Source organism: Balaenoptera musculus, chromosome 7 (genome assembly GCF_009873245.2).
Source record: "Balaenoptera musculus isolate JJ_BM4_2016_0621 chromosome 7, mBalMus1.pri.v3, whole genome shotgun sequence".
NCBI classification, from domain to species: Eukaryota; Metazoa; Chordata; class Mammalia; order Artiodactyla; family Balaenopteridae; genus Balaenoptera; species Balaenoptera musculus.
This window is the reverse complement of record NC_045791.1, coordinates 33,103,974-33,126,493: the sequence shown is the minus strand read 5'-3', so window position 1 is coordinate 33,126,493 and position 22,520 is coordinate 33,103,974. Positions and strand designations below refer to the sequence as shown.

The window sequence follows — 22,520 nt, the reverse complement described above, 5'->3', positions numbered from 1 at the left end:
CAGTCCCAAAAGGTGATATACTGTATGATTCCATTTGTGTGACATTTTTTAAATGAGAAAATTTTAGAAATGGAGGAAGTATTAGGGGTTGCCAGGGGTTGCGGTTGCCAGGTAGTGGGGGGAGAGTCAGAGGGACATGGGTGTGAGGCCAACAGGAGGAATCCTTGTGCTATTGAAACCGTTTAGTGTCTAGATTTGGTGATGGATACACAAACCTACATGTGATAAAATTATGTAGAACTAAATACACACACACACACACACACACAGAGTCACACACAAATGAACACAAGTAAAACGGGGGAAGTCTGAATAAGACCGGTAGACTAATGTATCAGCGTCAATAACCTGGTTGTGATATTATTCCACAGTTTTAAAAAATGTTACCATTGGGGGAAACTGGGTAAAGTACATGTGGAATCTCTGAATATTATTTCTTACAACTGCTGATGAATCTACAATAATCTCAATAAAAATGTCAATTAAAAAAAAGGCACTCTGGATTTCCTATGATTTACTTTTATGTGTCAACTTCTGTAGACATAACATCGTGTAAATAAATATAAATATTAGGTTCAATCATTAAAAATTTCTTGATGCTTGATCATTTCTTACCTACAAAATTTCTTTGGTTCAATCTGATAATTTTATCTGGTTGGACCTGATACGGTTAAGAATCTCAGCGGATAGCAAATATCAGCTAAGAGTCTTCATTGCTAAGATACATGCTGCCTGTGCAGAGGTGAACCTCCTAAGGGGCCCCGGGGGCCCACGGCCAATGTCACGGGGCAGAGTGCTAAGGGCACATGGGGATGTTCCAGGAAGCTGCTCCTATCTATCCCCTCCATTCCCCACTCCTGAGCTGCCTCTTCCGGCCTTCTGAAGGGATTGTCCTCCAGGTACTTGTATTCTTTGCCTTGCATTTGTGTTCAGGCGGGATGCATCCATGGGAGTCAGGTTCTGGAGAGTGCCCAGCACGCCAGGGTCTCCTTGGTAATTAAGGACCAGGATCCAAAAGGAATGTCTGGCCAGGCCATCTCTGTCCTTTTCCCTGATGTACTTTCACTTGGTGCTTAGTTTTAATCATTTGCTTGCTTTGTTGCTTAGAGTTTCGCCTTTCACAGACAGAACTTGTGTGTGTGTATGTGTGTGTGTGTGTGTGTCCGTGTGTGTGTGTTAATCTTTAAAACTACCTGGCCTCTTTGAAAGCTGCAAACACACAAACACTTCATCTGCAGGAGCCAACTGTTCTCCCCCGCAGATGGCTGAGCCTGCATGTCCCACTGGTGGAAATAATCATCTCACGGTAAATTACTTTGCCCACATGGAACCAATTAAGTATGTTATCAAAAATAAATGAAGGAGGAGGCAGCAGCTTAAGGCCAGAATTATGGGTCAGATATAACTTTGATTTTCACCTTGATTAGAATAGCTGCCCATCCTAGCATTTGCTTATAATATTTCACAGAGCTGACTCTGACAATATCCAATCACCTAACATGATCAACGGTCATAAACTGTCTAAAAAAGACAGGTAACTGAAACTTTTAATGGGCCCATTTGAGAGTTCTATGTTCCTCCTAGTGGCTGGTGACTCAAGTTCATAAACAGAATGAGGCTGAGAGCAAGGATCCTCTTAAAAACGAGGGATGGAAAGCAGCCTAGGCATAGCCATCCAACGACTGCATTCCCAATGAGGAAAATTCGCTCTGGTTAAACATGCTCTATCATGTAATTATAATAAACAGAAATCAACTATTTTGTAAAACTAAACATAGAAAATTTTTATATCTTCACATCCCACTGCCTAGATAGGTGGGTTATACTCGAGTTAAAGATTCTAGTTTAGGTAAGTACATGCCTGAAGAATTTTAAAAAATAGGTTCTCGGACTTCTCTGGTGGTTCAGCGGCTAAGACGCCGCGCTTCCAATGCAGGGGGCACAGGTGTGATTCCTGGTTGGGTAACTAAGATCCCGCATGCTAAACCCGACCAAAACAAACAAACAAACAAACAAACAAACACATAAATAAATAGGTCCTCATATTCCAAAGGCATTCAATACTCTTACGGACATTTTAAGTAGACTATTTTTATAAATACCATTATTAAAAACCATACAATATATTTTAGGAAATTATCCTGATTGGATACATTAAAAATAGTTTCACTATCCACTTTAAATTATTTAATATATAAATAAGTGTAAAAGACAGAACTTTAAAATAGTTTGTAAGATTTGAAGTAGAATTATTAAAGCAGGAATTTTGAAAAAAGATGTAAATAATTTGTTAAAGAACAGCATTTCTCAAAAAATGATTGTATTCACTAAGGTTTATGACGGCAAGCTAACCATAATACTTCAGCTTGTGTGGTTAATTCACTAGAGTATCCAATTTTATCTGTTTGTCACTGCAGCCAGTAAAACTTTTAGCTGGAATGTTGGATTAGCTATTCCTGGAAACTTTCCCATCAAAGAGATAAATTAAGAACTTTGAATGAAGATTGACAGTCCAGCTGTTCCAAGAATAAACTTATTGAAAGCCTAGCACTATAAGTTGTAGTGTTCCCAAATTTGGATTAATAGACTCTTCAAAATTATCTTTTGCAAGACTAGTGACATATTAAATGAAATACTGACATTTCTTATACAAGTAGGCCTGGACTCTGAAATCAACTCAAAGTGTGTCAAAATTAAAACAGGAATATGAGCTAAAACACTATGGTAGCAAAATGAAGCTCTGTTTAAAATCATATCTCTGAATGTGTTTATCAGCATGTATCATTGCCAATTAACCAAATGATCTCCTTTTCAGTGAGTTTTATTTTTAAATCCACAACTTCATATCTGTTGCATTCTCAACAATGACAGTCTAATATTTGCTTACAGGAACTTGTATTTACACCTTGGCAGGTAGTACTGATCAGTGCATAATCAAACCCTTTTCAGTGACAAATCTCTGAAAACAGACTCAGCTTTCAGTCGAAATTACAGCACAATACCAAGTAATGGTCAAACTCCCCCCTCTGGAAATATTTAGCTAATAAACAAGGTCTTCAGGTGAACAACTATCTCCAGTAACTTGCTAATTGATACTGAATCTGATAAAGAAGTTTTTTTTAAAAAGGACGGAAAGAGGTTTCTAAGCGATGTGCAGTTTTCTTCTTTGTTACTTCAAAGCATTACAGAGCAAGTAGGGTTTCAAATCGTTGTGGCCCCAGCTGCGAATGAATCTAATTTGGCTCTTGATCACAGAGTTAATAAGCTTAGTACTCTGTATTTCAGGGCATAAGTCCTTGGTCCCTCAAGAGAAGGTTATTGTAAAGAAAAAAAGAAAAGCCAAAGTGCCCAGTTACTTCCTGTAATATAATCTGTCCATTAACTCTCCTGGTCAGCCATGGTTCAACCGACCATAATTCATTTGTAAGGCATCGGAAAAGATTTCGTCTTTGTTTCCATCCCTTGGAACTTTTGCCTGGACAAAGGCCTTCAGTTACCAAAACCGTGGTGAGAAGAGAATCTTGTTTTGAACTGTATGCTGATGTGTAATGCATCCAAACTTTCTTTTTTTTCATTCTTGCCAAATTAATTTCCATTGTTTTTGGAAACTGGATGCAAATACAAAATTTCTAGAAATCTAATAAATTGATCTTCTCAGTCCACTAGGCAACAACATATTGTCAGTATAATTTTAATACCATGAACATATTTCCGATAGAAATGCATTTCCTGATACCTTTCTAGAAAGTCCCCTCACTCCCTAAGACTTACGTAGTGTAGAATTATGGGAAAACTTCGTTGGCTCACTATCTGGGCATAAACAAACCCCCTGTAGAGAGATAGCTCTTTGGTCCACATAGTTAAGGAGAGACTCAGAATATGCAACCAGAGGAAAACTGAACTTCCCAGGAAAGGTTTCTATTTCAAGGAATGAAAAGGAGGCCAAGAACATGTTGAAGTCACTTAGGATGTTAAATTCTGCTATCTTGTATGAGGTCTAACAACCAAATAAGTAGCTTCATGTCTCTTAATACAAACTCCTGCTTCGAAGGTTTTTATTAGGCTTTGGTACTTTAATCATGGGCTAGGAAGAAATTCATCATTTTTCACATGAAAAAGAAAAAATATCCATACACATGATAGAAAAGAATGTTATTGAGGACAGTGCCTCAAGTTTGAAAGCCATAAAGTTTATTTCTTTTAAAGGCTTAGAAACTTCAAAGATTAGGGAACCAGAGAGCAAAGGAGATTAGTCATGGGAGGCTGAACTTTCCCAACCCGGGTTCCAATCTCATCCCACTTGTTATCTCTGAGGGCTGTTCGGGGCCCAGGAGAAATGAGTTTATGTTCGTCTGGTGTGGAAAACTTGTGTATCTTCTCACATCTCCGGCATCACCGCGTTTCTCCTTGGGCAGGTTCTGAGCAGTATCTAATATTAATGGAATCTGGCTCACTCGCCGACCCCAGGAAAGCTGTTTGTGTCTCCATCTACAAAGTGAGGTGACTATATTAATAATTCAAAATCAAAATAATCCCATGTTTCCTTCATGTATTTTTTGTGGTCTATGTTCTACAGAAACCTGCTTATTTGTGGAGAGATCGCTTCATCTAAACATAGTCTACTGGGTGCTGCTCAAGGGCAGATGACCATGACCGTTTAAAAAATCAAAGTGTAAAAACAAGCAAGCAACACCAAAAACTTCTGAAATAGTGCAGGGAAATGTGAAGTTAACTCTGCTTTAAAGTGGTCAGAATAAACAAAGTTCTGGCCAAGTAGGAACCATGGACAGGAACTTGAATCCTGCAAGAACTTATATTCCTTGGGACCAGTTATGGAGACTCTGAAAGAGAACTCAGCCCAGACCTGCTGGTGAATCATCTACATACCACATAGTTTAGGAACAACTGCTTCTACCCTTCTCTATATTCCAAAATCCCATCAGAATACTCCATCAATTCTTTATTTACAGTGAGCTCTCTTTAACCAGGCCATGGCTCTATTTAATCAACATAGGTCACATGAATGGAACTTTTCCATCAATTTCTAAAGAGCACAGGTGATTGCCCCTCCGGCCTGGCAGAGCTCATCCTTCAAAGATCCCATTCTGAAATGGACTTCCCAAACAGAGGTCCACTCAACGCCAGCACTGACCCACCATACCCCTGGGGCAGAAGCAGAGTGTGTTTGTTTTGTTCTTGGTCACTTAAATCCACCCCTCTTAATTTTCCTTTCCACCCTGCGTGTACAATCACAGCCTCAGAGAAGGCCAGGTGTGGGTCTGTTTTGAGGCCCAGTGACTTCTGAGTCTGTCGCTGAAGCGGACAAAGAATTCCGCAGAAGCTGAAAGTCCTGGCAAACAAACCCAAGAGACTGAAACCTAGGTTTCTGTTCACCAACTGTAATAAAAAAAGCATGGTTGTTTGGAGAAAAGAACAAAATGCAATCTTAGAAAACAGAGAAACTATCAAAGCACCTTCTTTTCATGAATGTTACTAAAATAAACTGCCCTGCAAAAACAAGCAGCCAGATAAGCTTTCCATACAACTAACCAGTAGGCACCAGCCTATACTGGTGAGAGCGTACAACAGCAATAAGTCTAAAGCAACTATTGGCTGCCGGTTAAAAGTATATCTGGATTTAAAAAATTAGCGATGTACCTTCAGTATCCTCAGTTTACTGCCTGAGCCAATTAGCACAACATCGTAAGTAACAGGCATCTGATTGCCTGTTATGTATGTGCCTAGCATTTTACAGATACTATTTCTAGTCCACAAAACAATGCTATAGGGTATGTATCATTTTAACCATGTTAGAAATGTAGAAATCAACACTTTAAAGATTCCCCTAACATGTATTGAGCATTTCCTATGGCTCACAGTGCTAAGTGCTTTGTATGCGTTCTTTTATTTAATCTTCACAAAGTTAGGGAACTTATTTCAAGTCAGAAGGCTATGAAGCAGCTGAGGGAGGTCCTAACCCGAGGTCAGGTAGACTCCAAGCCCCTGTGCACTCCTTGGACCGCCTCTCATTCAACCAGAACACGGAGACGTTAAATATTCTAACCATGTGGCATTGAAGGAGCCCAGGTGACTGCCTCCACCTTGTAGATTGCAAGATCCTCAAAAGCAAGGACTATGGTTGATTTGCCTTTACATTTTTCACTCCGATCACAATGCTTGACACACAGTAGAGGCTCAAAAATGTTTGTCGAACAGAACATTTCAAAAGAGTAATGCACCTCGGGGCGAATGCTAAAGGTCAGCCCACGCACTACATACCCAGCTCAGGGGCATTCCAGCAGAGAATCAAGCAAAAGTAAGAGAGATGAGATAAATACAGAGATGGTGACCAGTAGAGAAGGAAAGCTGCTGTGTTTCCCGAAGTGTGATCCTTAGAATATCGGCAACAGCGGAAGCACCTGAAATTCTTGCTGAAAGCAAAAATCCATGGGGACCACCCAGATAGATGCAGTCAGACACTCCAGGGAAGGGACCTGGGACACACATCATTATATACTCCCAAGATAATTCTTAAACACAGGAAACTGAAAGGGATAGGGAATAGGAAGTGGCGGGAGGCAATTATGCTGAAACTGAGAATTAGATGCACAGACAGGAAGGCCAGCTATTATCTTGCTTATAAAGGCCTGATCTTTTACAAACACCTTCCTCCCGGGACTTGTTGGTTGACTTTGATAACTGACCGAGGGCTGGCAGAGTCAGAGGGAAGGGTGTTCAGAATCAGAGCGACCGAGGGTACAGGGAACAGAGAAAACAAGCCTAATAATTCACCTTCGAATACAAACACCCTGTAAAAAAAGGGGGGGTGGTGGTGGAACACAACGCATGTTTTTGTCGCATGCGCGCCCCCCTGCAATGAAATCACCGGGTTTCCCGAGTGGAAGGCTGCCTCCTGCCGGCCATTTTTCAACTTTCAAATCTTATTGGGAGTCAAGTGACATTTCTGCAGCCAAGAGAATGGAGTCTTACTTGAAGGGTGGAGGTAGATTATGTCTTTGACGGTGAAGTCTCGGGACTGAGCAGCTTTCAGACAATCAGCCAGCAGACTCAGGAGCAGGACCCAGGCCAGGGCAGGGCCAGCTTCCATGGCAGACCGAGGCGTCACTCATCCAGGGGGCCCGGGAGCGGGGACTCGGGACGACGGAAGAGGACTTGCACCTGAAATACGAAGCCAGAGTCATGTCAGTGTCCAACTCGGGAAAGCCACGGAGACTCACTCGGCCCAGCTCCTGTGACGGCGGGATGAGCTGGGGAGAAACAGGGAGCCGAGGGCACAAGGAAGTGGGTAGACATGGAGAGAAACTTTACAGACTGTAATTTTAGAGTACTTAGAAAATTTCAACCCAAATCCATTCTTAATTAGGTTGCTAAAGCTCCACTGCTAGCAGTCCCCTCTAACATCCAGCAGAGACGGTATCAAGAAAGATTGAATTTTAATGAAACGCAGCTATTTTTGCCAGGAGGAAAGGGGCTGGCTGCCAGAATGCAACAATAAATAAGTCAGGTGCAGAAGCTCAAAAGCATTTCCTTGATACCAGCGAACGCCAGGTATGAGAGCGCAGCCTTACTGGGTCATGCTGTACAGGCTAGACTTTCAGATTTGGAAAAAAAAAAAGGATATGTAAGTAAATTGGCCTCTCGTGAACCAAGATATGTCTTTATAGCTCAAAATCTCCTTAACATAACTAACATTATTGGCTGTGTACTGTTGAAGTTCTTTATATATATATATATATATATATGTATATATCAGGTAATTCTCCTCATAACCCTATGAGGTAGGCACTGTTATCATTCCATTGTGAGTAAACTGAAGTCCAGCAAATACGTAGAGGAGTTGATTTAAACCCAGGCAGTCTGGCCACTGAGGCCACACTTAATGGTGATACTATGTTCTTCCAAAGACTGAGTCAAGGTATATAAACAACACCTGAAGAAATGAGATCAAGGTGTCACTGTAACACTAAGCAATCATCATTCTATCCTTTATTCGGACTCTGCCCTTTTCAATTAAAACTGAGAGCAATAAAATTTTACTAGGGTTGAATTGTCCAGCTTACTTAGAATGTAGATATATACCTTAATTTATATGCGTCATTCGCAGGGCTTCCCTGGTGGCGCAGTGGTTGGGAATCTGCCTGCCGGTGCAGGGGACACGGGTTCGAGCCCTGGTCTGGGAGGATCCCACATGCCGCGGAGCAGCTGGGCCCGTGAGCCACAATTACTGAGCCTGCGCGTCTGGAGCCTTTGCTCCGCAACAAGAGAGGCCGCAATAGTGAGAGGCCCGCGCACCGCGATGAAGAGTGGCCCCCACTTGCCACAACTAGAGAAAGCCCTCGCACAGAAACGAAGACCCAACACAGCCATAAATAAATTAATTAATTATATGCGTCATTCGCTTGCCGTCTTATTGCTTTTCTATAGAGTCTGTTCCTCGTGTTCTATTTTCCGAATACCATCATTCTAGCACCCATGCAAGGGGTCAAGTTAGATATTCACTTTATTTTAAACTGGCTAAAAAAACATAATTTGGACATTTTGTTTACAAAATTTTAATACAAATATTCAATGGCATTTTAAAAACAGCATAATAAGATAATCCTAAAATTTTGCTGTCAAAACAAATAGACCAAGAGTAAATATATTACAAATCAAAATCAATAGAGAAAATCAATATCAGATTAATCAGATATTAGAACACAGTACAGAGTAATATTATTCAAAACAGGATGATAGAAAGTATAAAAATGAATTCAGAAAATGAAACACTCCAAGGAGCTCAGACATAGAGCTATTTCATGATACAAGCAATTTTTCAAAATTACAGAACAGGAAAATATTAAATAATAGTAAGATAACTTTATTAAAAATCGTGAAAAGATTAACTGACACCAAACAATGCACGATACACTCAAATTAGCTCCAGATGGATTGGTGTGTTCTTTATTTTTTTCAAATAGACAAATTGTTAGAAAATAGAGAACTCTTATCACCCTGTAACAGCTTGATGATGCCGGCTTGCCAATTTCACGCTCACTACGCCCTCTTCTGTTTGCAATTTGGTTCCCCCAAGCAGGTTTGCAATCAGAAAGGGAAGGAGCTGCTCGTTCACTTCCTAAATGTGACTGCCTGGCACTGTGCTAGGCACTTGGTTAAATAATGTGATGAGAAAACAAATATCAAGGATCTCTTTCCCTCTATGAGTGACAGGCACAAACACTATCTAATCTTAAGCGAATGCAAGAGTTCTTCTGTGTACATCCATCAGGTCGGGTGAAGCTGCACCTGAGGGACAGATTTGCACAGAGCCCCCTGGACCCCTGAATGAATTGCACCAACACCCGTCTCCTCACAATCTGGGCTCAGTTGGAGAGGAATGGTGAGGAAAGCTTTCTGGTTTTATTTTGAATAATTTAACATTAAATATCAACTAGTTGCCAGCCTAAGTTCTTTTTAATGTGAAACTTGATGTCAGCACGTACCAAACATTGCAAGTGTCTCATTTTCATTAAAGCATTTCTCAACCACAGTATTCCTTCCAGTTATTAATTTAAAAGTCTCCCTCTGCGCAGTCTTTGCATAAGCATTATGCATTACTTAATGTCATCTGAAATGAACCTTACTGCAACCTCTGTGGCATGGCTACCCATCCAAGAGCCTTCATTTTACAGCTTGTGTTGACTATGTGTGAGTAACATACTGAGGGGAAGAGCTAGATGCCTGGATTTGAAACCTTACTCCAATACTTTCTTGCTGTGCAACCTTAGGCCAGTTACTTAACCATTCTGTTCCCCAGTTTCCTCATCTGCAAAATGAGGATAATACTACCTACCTTAAAAATGTACTATGAGTTGGACACAGAGAACAGACTTGTGTTTGCCAAGGGACAGGGGGTTGGGGGAGGGATGGAGTGGGAAGTTGAGGTTAGCAGATGTAAGCTATTATACATAGAATGGATAAACAACAAGGTCCTACTGTATAGCACAGAGAACTATATTCAATAGCCTATGATAAAGCATAATGGAAAAGAATCTTTTAAAAATGAATGTTATATATATATATATAAGTGAATCACTTTGTTGTATAGCAGAAATTAAAACATTGTATATCAACTATACTTCAATGAAAAAAATACAGCTTTAAAAAAATGTGCTATGAGAACTAAATAAACATGTAAAACACTAAGAACAGTGTCTGTCACACAGTAAATACCATGTATTAACAGTATTTCCCAATATTTTTACTACTATTGTTTTGTTCAAAATCAGTCAGTATAGTTTTCTAAGTGAAAGTAAACATGGTACAGTTAACTTTGGTTCAACACAAGCTCACTTTCCTTAAATCAGAAAAATATGACAATTCCCAAAACTACTAAGTATGACAAATCACAATCCATATGTCTCCTCTACCCCACCTTTGGTCCCATGGCCAGCCAGGCAGGGACAAAGCCAGGGGGGAGAGGCCTAAATGCCACCAGCATTTTAATATGCTGAGGCTCACACAGACCCAGGGATTTCTTGCCATCCCTGTCAATGAAGCAAACACGTGGGTGCTGGTCTTCTACACCCTCCCTGTATTTACAAGGCCTATGTTCCACCCCCATGATCCCAACCATAGCTGCCTTAGTTAGATTTTACTTGTGTAAAAGTTGTGGAAGGAGCACAGGTCACGAGCACACCTTGTACCCCTGCCAAGGCCCACATCTCCAAGTGTGCTCACAGGTCCTACACATGGTGAAGTATCATGGATGAAGTTAAAACAACCATTTCATTCATTAAAAGAGATTCACCTCTACTTGGCAAGCTTGATTCTTTAGGCTCGATTTGTTTAGAGCAAGTTTTCAAACTTGGAGGGTTCAACTACTTTTTAACCATGAATTTTATGTGTTTAATGCAGAGTTTTCAAATTCTTAAAGTAGTTGACACTTTGTCATACCAACACATTTTACTCATGAAATTGTTCCTTCTTTAGCAAAAAATGTATGTATTTCTAGGCTTGTTTATGATTAGAAAAAGGACTGAAAGGACAAAGACCAAAATGATGTGGGATTTCAGGTAATTTTGATGTTTTTCTTTTTGCTCAATTTGCATGCTCAAAAATTTTTGATGAGCATGCATTACTTTTATAAAGAGGAAAACAGTTTTTGGAAAAAATCGTTCTTTTCAAAAAGTGATTTGACAGAGTAATTTCACTTTTTATGCACAAATAAAAGTCAGCTTTTCACCCAAAGCCAATGAATATTACCTTAAAAATGCCCATGTCTCTTCTAAAATAACAGAATCCATATTTGATAGAATGTTCCCTCTTTCCCTCTTTTGCCACGCCCTTCGCCAACTGCCATAGGCCAGAGGCCAGGTGCTCTTCACAGCAGAATCTGTGCAAGGACTAAAGGTGCTAAGACTTTATATGGGAAGAGCAAGCCCAAGACAACAAGGGTAAAGGAAAAAGAGAAAGAAGGAAAGGGAGAGGGAGAGAGAGAAGGAGGGAAAGACAGACAGACAGATAGAGGTAAAATGAAGCTAGGAAATATAAAGCAATGTGATCCTAGGTTACTATGCAGCTCACCACTTCACAACAAGCCACAGAGAGATAGAGGATTCCAAGGAACAGCTGCACTCAGTGTGGTCCACGGAGCAAGAAAGGAGGGAGAATTTATCTGTCTTCCTGTCTCTTGTCTCCCATTGATCAAGGTCCACTCCACGAAGAACTCACTCACCTGTATTTCAGTAGCCAGAGTGGAAGGTCAACCCCGTGTGGATGGACCGCTGACCAAGAAAGAGAAAGAAGGTACCAGTCACAGGAATCTGAGATAACACTCGAGGTTTATCTCTAGTGCATGTGCTATTAATCCTGGTAAACACACTGCTTTTTTTTTTTTAAGGATCTGTTATTTTTATTTATTTTAAAATTTTTTATTGAGATAAAATTCACATAACATAAAATTCATCATTTAAAAATAATACAATTCAGTGAGGGCTTTTTGTATGTCCATAATATTGTGCAACCATCACCTAGTCTAGAACATTTCCATCATCCCAAAAAGAAAGTTTGCACCCATTAGCAGTCAGCCCCAATTCCCTCCTCTCCCCACTCCTGGCAACCACTAAGCTACTTTCTGTTGCTATTGATTTGCCTATTGGGAACATTTTGTATAAAAGGAATCATACAACATATAGTCTTTCATGTCTGGCTTCTTTCACTTAGTATAATGTTTTCAAGGTTCATCCATGTTGTAATGTGAATTCGTATATCATTCTTCTTTATGGCTGAATAATGTTTCACTGTATCGATATACCACTCATCAGCTGATAGACATTTGGGTGGTTTCCACTTTTTGGCTATTGTGAATAATGCTGCTTTTAACATTCATGTATATTTTTTGTATGGATATATGTTTTCATTTTTCTTGGGTATATACCTAACAGTGGAATTGCTGGGTCTTATGGTAACTATGTTTAACTTTTTGTGGAACTGCCAAACAGTTTTCCACTGTACCATTTTACATTCCCATCAGCAAAATTTCTCCACATCCTTATCAACACTTACTTTCATTAAAAAACAATTTTTAGGGGGCTTCCCTGGTGGCGCAGTGGTTGGGAGTCCGCCTGCCAATGCAGGGGACACGGGTTCGAGCCTTGGTCTGGGAAGATCCCACATGCCGCGGTGCAGCTGGGCCCGTGAGCCACAATTACTGAGCCTGCGCGTCTGGAGCCTGTGCTCCGCAGCAGGAGGGGCTGCGATAGTGAGAGGCCTGCGCACTGCGATGAAGAGTGGCCCCCACTTGCCACAACTGGAGAAAGCCCTCGCACAGAAACAAAGACCCAACACAGCCATAAATAAATAAAATAAAAATAAAATTTAAAAAAAAAAAACAAAAAACAATTTTTATTATAGCACCATCCTAGTGAATGTGAAGTGCACTGTGGTTTTGACTTCCATTTCCCAAGTGACTAATGACGTTGAACATCTTTTCATGTACTTACTGGTCATTTGTATATCTTCTTTGGAGTAATGTCTATTCAAATACTTTGCTCATTTTTTAAGTTGAGTTATTATCTTTTTATTGTTGAGTTGTAAGAGTTCTTTCTATATGCTGGACTCTGGACCCTTTTCGGATGTATGATTTGCAACTGTTTTCTCCCTTTCCCTGTGTTGACTTTTCACTTTCTTGATGATGTATTTTGATACACAAAAGTTTTTAATTTTGAGGAAGCCCACACATTGCTTGTATAAATAATTCCCTTATACAAGTCAAGCCCAACACAGCACAACACAAAAAAAGATCTGCATAAAATGCACAGTAAAAGAACTTGTCTACTTTATAGTAGCCAGAGCTATTTTTCCACCGCTCTTTTCCGTGAGAAAACAGGATGGGCAGGACTATTTATTAATATCACCCAACTGCTTACATTTCTGCAGTAAATCATGAAGCACCACTCACTGTATTAGTATTTTCTAGGAACTGAAAAGTGAAAGATGAGTGACATGCATTCACAATTAGTCTAACTGCTACTGAAATATGGGCTCTGCTGAGGGGGATGTATTTTTTCTACACAGATTCTCAGTAGTTGATGGAGCTTTAATCCCTAAACCCCACAAATACCATGTTGGACATGCTCAGTGATTTGAAGGGTCTTTTCTAGGACTTTGATGTTTTTCCCTGGAGTCCACTGTGTCTTTGGAATGTTCTAGACATTTAGAAAAGATGTTGTGTTTCCATTTTGTGCACTGCTATTTGAATATGCGCTGAGGATTTGCCCCTGACTACAGCTCTCTTATGAAGAAGTACACTCTCATTTTCACAGCTCTGTGACCTTTCATTTGTTATTTATGAGCTTTTGCAAACATAATACCACTCTGACAGATTTAATTTGTGCTCTAAATTACCTTTGCATGAGTTACTCAACTGCTGGTTTTATTCCAATAGATTACTTGCTACACTCTGAAAAAGAAAAAAAAATTAGTTCAAGATCTATTAGACTTCCTCCACTTGGGAGAAAGTTGAAAAGAGCTGCATTCTGATTTTTACTCCATGGTACTAGATAGTATAAAGGAGGATTTCTAACTCTAGTCAGAGAGGCAAAGTGATAGAACCATAACACAGGTCAAGTTTTACAAATCTACATTGTAATGGCTATTTCATAGAGAATCCATGAAAAAGAGATTACTCCCAACTCCTTAAACTGGTCACTGGAAGACAGTGAAGCACTTCTGGAAGTTACATTGACTAAGGTACCAAGTACTAAATGACAATGCCTCAATAGTAAGTCAATATATAAGCAATTGTAGAGTAGAGAACTAATCCAAATCTAAATGTTTTTCAGTGCTACTCACATTAAAATTTGAAATGCCTTAATACAAGAACAAAACAGAATTCTAAAGCCTGAAAGATCATGACAAATCTTATTTAATTTTCAATATATATAGACTACGCTTCGTGCCTTAATGACCTGAAAGAGTTAATCCAGCTCCCCAAAGTATAAACTAAAAGCATGATGTCACAAAACTAAGTCTACTGAAATATATCATTTTGACCACAGTACCCTCCTCATAGTTTGGGGATTGCTCATAATATGTGGTGGTTTTAAAACATGTCTGCAAATTAATTGACGTGTCACCGTTAAGAGGTGGGGTCTACATCTTCTTCCCTTGATTCTGGGCCAAACTTATTGTTCAGTTGACCAGTTTGTGGTGGAAATGACACTGTGTGACTTTCAAAGCTGGGTCATAGAAAGCGATTCAGTTTACATCCAGGGCTCTGGAACACTCAGGCGGAAGCCAGGTTAGCAGTCTGAGTGCTTTGAATGCCATGCTGTGAGGAAGCTCAAGTAGTCCAACAGAGCTATTGAGAGTTCAAGAGAAGAGACAGCTGCCCTGCTGGCTGCCAGCTGCTCCAGCCCCCTCCCCTCCCCTCTATCCCAGCTCCAGCCGCTGTCTGGTTGCCACTGCATGGAGACTCCAAGTGAGAACTGCCTAGCCAAGCCCTTCCCATATTCCTGACCCACAGAAACCAAGAGATAAATGAAATAATGGTTACTGCTTTATGCCACTAGGTTTTGTGGTTTGCCTTGTCTGGAACATAAGGAACTGGAGCAGGAGATTTAATTAGGAACTACACAGTTCTCTGCTCATGAAGATAATTCACTTTTCACATTGGTTGCAAGGTACAGAAATCCAAATCAAACAAGCTATAACCAAAACTGAGGGGAAGGGGGTAGGGAGAAGAATTTTACTGTTTCACTGGACTGTCCAGCTTAGACAGCTGGACATCAACCCTGTTATCAGGCATTTCCATTCCTCAACTCTGTTTTATCCCATCTCTTGCCTTTGTTCTCATTCAGGTCTTCTCAAACTGTGGCCAACAGTAGCTTCAGAAGCATTCGCAGCGAGGCCCTTTCCAAACTGTTCCAGGGAAAGCCTTAAAAAGGAGAGAGGTCCATCCTTGGACCATAACTGGCCAGGGGAGTGTGGCATTCCAATTGGCCAGGGCTGGGCCACTAGCACGTCACTGAGACAAGCACACAGTGTCAGCTTCATGGAAATCACATGGTTTGAGAATATAGGAGGTATTCATTTCCCAAAGGAAAATCTAGGTGTTATCAGCTGAAGAAGAAAAACTGGATGATGGGCTAGCAGAATCACACAGATATCCACTACAACAAACAACACAGACTTCTAAGTAACCTCATTAGCCTGGAAGTGCAAAATAAAGCTAACAGCAGTTCACATGAACACTTCTGCAAATGCCAGAAGGTGGGGAGGTTACCTATTGACATGATTTGCTTCTGTAACAATGGAATATCACTCCATTACAATGTTCAAATCAAAATATAAGGTTTAAGCAATGAAAATATAGGTCAAGTGGGCATATGGAATCAGTTTTGGCCTATACTTTCCCCTTCATATGGGAATGGCTTTTCTATTGACATACGTCATGTGTTGCTATTGGGAAGCACCTTGTTCTCACATGGTCCATCCTACAGGCCACTGTCATTTGGGCCAGGGTTGGACATCTGATCCAAGCCAAGCCCATCAGGATTCTTCCTGGTATTTTTCAAGCCAGAATTGGGAAAAGACAATCAGCCCTCTCTGAAACAGAAGCCCCCAAGAAGTAAAACTCAGGAACATGTGTATGTCCTGTTCCTCCCCATGTGGAGGGAGAAGATGAGAATGAAGCTTGCTGGCCAACAGAGACAGAGAGGAGAGATGGAGAGAAAAGCCCAAGCTATATGCAACCCTTGCCTTTTTAGCCAATTTTTAACTCTTCCCTTAGAAGCTTCAGTCTCCATCCAATAAATACCCCTTTTGCCCAAGCTAGTTTGAAGTGGCTTTCTGTCCCTTGAAACCAGGAGCTCTGACTAATTCAAGAGTCTTCCAAAAGGGTCCAGACACCAGGTTATATTTTCCTTTGTAACAATTATGAGCTTTACAATAATACATCTTTAAAGTCTATCAACTAAAAGGTTAGAGTTGGTTTTTTAAAATGTCAATAATAGAAAACCAGGCAGAGATTATCTCTTTTAGACTTCGTAGACACTGATGTTTCATTTCCATAAACTACAGGGTGACAGATTTTTACATATTCCCAATTTAAATTGAGGATCTATTTGCATAAGAATCAGTGCTTTAAAAAAGTGTGTATTTCTTTTTCCGGAACCCCTTGGCAAGGGCTTGAGTTATAGGGGAAAGCTACCTTTCTATTTTGCCCCAATGTGATTTAAAGGTCAGATGCATCAAAAATGTTTCAATTCCTGAAGGATAAATGATGCTGGCTAAGTATGCCTAGCAGTATGTTCACATTTCTAAAAGATGTTGCATTAACTCTCTTCTGCTTGTTGACTGTATGCTTGTTTGCTTCCTCTATCAATTTGAAGGTTCTAGAGAACTGACGAGAAGGCATTTTGAAGTGCAAACAGCCATAAGAGGATAAAGTCAAAGAACTCTCCAGGCAGGAATGGGACAATGGGTACATTTCAGCTACAGCCTGACATTTTTTATTTACTTGGAAGGGAGTAGCGGTTTGGAGAAATTTTTGCTTTTGTGTCTTTTATTAAATGTTTCTCTATGTTTAAAAACGTCGTGTTTTCAATTTATTGTTTTCTAGGAATTTCATCTTAGAAACCTTCCAAAAACGTGGAAGTTCAAAATGTACTCAGAAACAATATGATAGTTATAAGTGGATTAAATTGCAAACACATTTGCTCTTGGGTTCAAAATAACCCAGTTCCAAATCCAACATTTGGATTACTGGGCATATGCCTTCCACCTCTTGACCAAAAAAGAGTTATCTTGGTACTGTACGGAAGCAGTCTTCTCCGTATTTGGAGTGGTGCGTTCATTTTTCCCCTGTTAATTTAGAGTGTTTCCAAAACTTCAGTAATAATCAGTTATAAAGCTGACACTGCCTGCTGTGAATCCATGGGGAAGTTCTGCAGTGTTTGAACCAAGTTTTACTGGCAGGGACCATTGCTTGGTGTTTGGGGTCACTTTGTTTTGGTTTTAGAGACCTGGTGTGAAGATTCTTTTTGAGACCTTGAGGCCTATTAATTCTTCATATCACCCCTCCCAGTTGCCTTTGGCCACTGCCATGCTCACCCACATTAAGTGATGTCTGCCTCTCCTGCCTCCTCTTACCATGTTCTCTGAGAGCCAGATGGAAACAAATGACCCCACATCTCTAACCTCTTCATGAACTATTCCTTCCATTGCTTCATGCATGGACTAAAGCCTGGCTCACAGAGAAAACACTACTTCCTCTTGGACTTCTGTGGTGGACGGTGCCCGTCCTTCCAAGCCCCATGGATCCTGGGGACAGGAGGTCATCAAAATGCCTCTCCCTCCCACTGCAGCCTACAAAACATTGCTCTTCCTCTTCAAATGATTTTCCTCCTCCTCTCAAAGGCTAAACCAGCTGCCCTTGCGGCTGTTGTGAATCAGTTGGAGAATATTAAGAATACGGCCCACCATCAACCATTAACAATGACTCAGGCTTATCTTGATTCTCACCCAAGATTCAGAAGAACCAACCCATCTTAAATCTTGTTCCCAGGGTTCCAAGAATCCTAATCAAGTTTTTGTCAAAATGGCCTTGAAGATTGTTTCCATTTAGCCATGAATAACTCAAGTTTAAGAAGGCTGTGTAACTGCTAGTTTGATAGGTGTGGTGAGCCCCTTCAGGATTTCTTACAGTGTAGGAAAGCCAGCCTGTGCTCTCTCTTCTTGTGGGAAAAATGAAAAAAGGGAAAAAAAAAAATCAAACAGCCAACATCGAAACAATGGCTTAAGTAAAAACCCTATGGCTATATTTTTTTTCAAATCACTGGGTTCTTTGTAGCTAACTATAGACAGTCCCCAGTTTACAATGGTTCAACTTAACGATGTTTCCACTTTACAATGGTGCAAAAGCGGTAAGCATTCAGTAGAAACTGTATTTCAATTTTGAATTTTGATCTTCTCCCAGGCTGCCGATTGACATGGCTGGTGATACGCGGTACCATCCTCCCTCCTGATTCTGGGCAGCAGCCGTAGCTCCCATCAGCCATGCCGCCAAACAACTGATACACTTACAGCCATTCTGTATCCAAACAACCATACTGTTTTCCACTTTAAGTACAGTATTCCAAAAAACTGCATGAGATATTCAACACTTTATTATAAAATAAGCTTTGTGTTAGATGATTTTGCCCAACTGTAGGCTAATACAAGTGTTCTGTTTAAGGTAGGCTGGGCTCGGCTATTATGTTCCGTAGGTTAGGTGTATTAAATGCATTTTTGACTTAGGGTATTTCAACTTATGATAGGTTTTTCAGGACCTAACCCCATAGTAAGTCGAGGAAGACATGTACTAAATCTTAACCAATGTTTCGCATTTAATAAGTAATATGTTTTTTAAAAACAAATCTATCCATGCATTCATCCTCCAAGTTTCTGATCAACCAGTACCTTGAGCTACACACAGTATGTCTCTCTCCAGATTGCTCAAAGATCATCAGTTTCATTTTTGTGAAAGGGTATCGGGGTCTGCTAAAACTCACAGTCTAAACTATAACTTGACTTTTCGAGAACACAACACATTAGCACAGTCATTTTGAGGAAGGAAGGATCTCCTCACCCTGGGTTTAAAGGCACAAGAATGTATCAAATGACCCCCTAACTCTATGTCATTGAGGTAGGCATTCTTCCTTTGTAACACACCATCTTCATTTATAAGTCTCCATAAATAATAGCTATTAAAGAAGTCTACTATTGCAGCAAAACAGACTCTAATAAGATTTTACATAGTATTCATTCAGGCAGAAAAAGATGTAGGAGTTATTAATAAAAGAAAATTGTCCTTGATAATAGAAACTTTTTTTGTTTTTGTATCTAAATGAATTCCCTTCTTACTGAAAAAAATTACTGAGCAGCTTCTTGTGGATAAGGAAATGTAGGTATCTAGACAGACCCTGCTCTCTGACTGCTGACACTGAATTCAGCCATGTGAGAGTGAGATTCCTCTCCCCTATTCCTTTTTAATGTTTTCCTATTTATGTTCCTCAATTGTCCCCCTTGTTTTCTATTTCACTTGTTAACTCATTCATTCATTCATTATCCTCCAACTAGGTGGGTATAGATAACATTTTCTGTTAGATTGGGTTGGCCAAAAAGTTCGTTCGGATTTTTTACATAAGGCATTACAGAAAAACCCAAAAGAACTTTTTGGCCAACCCAATACTTGTTAATAGCTCCAGCTTAACACACAAATTCTTCAACTCTATTAGTAAAATCATTAATGCAAATTCTTAAAAATCTCTTTAAAAAGAGAGATGATGCATCTTTGAGTCATTTAGTCAAGTGTGATCATGGTATGATGTTGACCTTCTGTCCTTACAACCAAGGCCACTTGTCTGTAAGATGCCAAGTAGAGGAGCCAGCTAACACAATGACTGCACCAACCCTACACAGGCCCTTTGAGGAGGAGATCACAAGACATTATCAGTGAAACCCAGTAAGAGGTCCATATTCCTTCCTACCAACAAAGCAGCTTAACTGGAAAAAGGAAGAAAGGAAGAAATGGAGATAGGGATGGCCCATTTCATTTTATAAAGATACAGTTAGCCTCTAGGTTCATACGAACAATCATTCAAGTATAGTAGTAACAGGACACTGGAAATAAGAGGGATTGGAGAAAACAAAAGATGTTAAAATTCCCAGGTGTCTTAGCCAGAGGTGAACTTATCACGTAGTGAAGGGTAAGCCTCAGGGTCCCTGATTGCATGGGCCTCTGCCAAGACCCTTTCCTAATGTTAGGATTCTAATTCATATATTCTTTTTCTTAAGGAGAGGTCCCCCCTAAAAACTCTGGATCAGCCACCCCTGGCCAGAGTACTACAAAAAAACAACTTTTACTACTCGTAATATTCTTGCTTTTTTTCCTGCGGGGAGTCAGGTTAATAAATAAAAATACATGCTGTCTGTCATTCTACTCTCAGGGAAAGGACAAAAAGAAAAAGAAAAAGAGGGAAATCCAGCACATTCACAAAGGCAGGCCTTCTCAAAATTGGGGAAGTGGTATTCGAGCTGGAGAAAGCAATCAACCAACCAAGTAACTCCGTCCCTCTTGGCCGGTCCTGCAGCCCTGTGTGTGGGCAAATCTCCTAGAACCACTCCATGGGAAAAAGAATGCTAGGGCGCCTCTAAGGCGATGGGTCAATTAAAGTCAAGAGAATTAACATGTGCTTTTTAACTACTTTAAGAAGGGTCAGAGAAACAACATCACCCAAAAGCAGGGGCAAAGGCACTGGGACTGGAAAGGAGGCCACTCTAAGGGGAGTCACACGGCCACAGCCAGCAGTGGCACGCAGGGCTGACCAGGCACTGGGCAATAGAGCAGAGAGGGCGCTGAGGGTGTTAAGTGCCAGCTCCAGAGCTAGGAAGACCCCAGACCCCTTTACCTCCCACCTAGGATTGTTCTGAGGACAAACAGAGAATACCTGGATGACTGTGGAGCAGTTGCTAAGGGCACAGGTTCTGGAGCCAGCCCAGGTTAGAATTTTGACTCTGCTCCTGATAGCTGACTGACTGTGGGCAGGTTTCTTAAACTCCTCTCTGTACCTCAGTTTCCTCATCTGCAAAATGGGGGAAATCATACTGCCTATGTCATAGGGCTCTTAGAAAGACTAAAGGAGATAATACACATAAAGCACTTTGAACCATACCTAGCACATGCCTGCTGGCTAATATAATCCTCAAAATCAGTGTCTAGTGGCCTAGCGAGGCATCCGGTTACTCATTTGGGTCTAGACGCTGGTTCAGAACTGTCTTCTCTCCAGTCCAGAAAGGAGATGTGAAAGGTCTTCAAAAAGGAGCCTATGCAATGTCGTGTTCTATCAGGAGAAATCGAAAGCCCAAGTTGCTTGTCAGATTTTCCAGCTGATCCCAAACTAAGATCAGCATCCTGCCGTGACAATAAAAACAGAGGGCAGGTGAATTAAATGAGGCAGACAGGGGAAGGTCTAGGGCAGGATTTCTCAAATTTGAAAAATGATTTCTCCTTTAAAGAGAAAACAGGCTCACAGACAGAACCTTTCCTACCCCCACTGTCAACTAATTAACCCTTATTATAATAATTATACCGCTACTCAGATATGCACAGATAGAAAACTAGGGTTAAGCTCCTTTAAAGCCCATGTTATAGCTTTAAAGCTAAACAAAAATTGCCATATATAAATAAAATCACATTCAGATTAAATACAATAATTAAATAAAAGGGAAAATAACATAACAACATTTATTGAACATTTACCACAGGGTTGAACATTATGAAATTGCCACTGTTTGATCACTCTGCCCTACAAAGATGGCAATTTCATATAGTTCAAAACAACACATGCGAGGCACTAAGTGCTTTCTGTATTCCCCACAACACTATGAACTAGGCATTATTATTATTATTATTTTAATTTAATTAATTTATTTATTTATGGCTGTGTTGGGTCTTCATTTCTGTGCGAGGGCTTTCTCTAGTTGTGGCAAGCGGGGGCCACTCTTCATCGCGGTGCGCGGGCCTCTCACTATCGCGGCCTCTCTTGTTGCGGAGCACAGGCTCCAGACGCGCAGGCTCAGCAATTGTGGCTCACGGGCCTAGTCGCTCCATGGCATGTGGGATCTTCCCAGGCCAGGGCTCGAACCCGTGTCCCCTGCATTGGCAGGCAGATTCTCAACCACTGCGCCACCAGGGAAGCCCTAGGCATTATTACTGCCCCATTTTCCAGATGAGAAAACCGGAGCACCAAGAAATAAGGACACACATTTTAAAATCTTCTTCAGAACTGGCAGGAGCCCGAGGACTCAGCTGCAGATGCCTAAAGACAAGCAGACACCTCTCTGGGAAGCCTTGACCTAGGAGGCACTTACACACCAGGGGTGGGGTGATGGAGGAAGAGCCAGGCCCAGAAAAGAGTGTGTTCGGGCAAACTTCAGTGAGAGCTAGAAGGACACCAAGTCAGGGACAGCATCTC

At 40.7% G+C, this 22,520-nt stretch overlaps 1 protein-coding gene across 7 annotated transcripts in view; it reads right to left on the bottom strand.

The window, feature by feature from the left end:
* The window catches only part of LYPD6 (LY6/PLAUR domain containing 6), a 112,282-nt gene that overhangs the window by 20,243 nt on the left and 69,519 nt on the right, over nt 1–22,520 (bottom strand). For 5 of the 7 annotated variants that reach the window (XM_036856910.1, XM_036856916.1, XM_036856909.1 and 2 more), the window contains one exon: nt 6,991–7,179. In XM_036856910.1, the coding sequence (XP_036712805.1) occupies nt 6,991–7,108 (118 nt within the window). In that variant the 5' untranslated portion in view covers nt 7,109–7,179. Of the gene's footprint in view, nt 1–6,990; nt 7,180–11,737; nt 11,775–13,908; nt 13,953–22,520 lie in introns of those variants that run through there. The other 2 variants (XM_036856914.1, XM_036856915.1) reach the window with 2 other exon arrangements.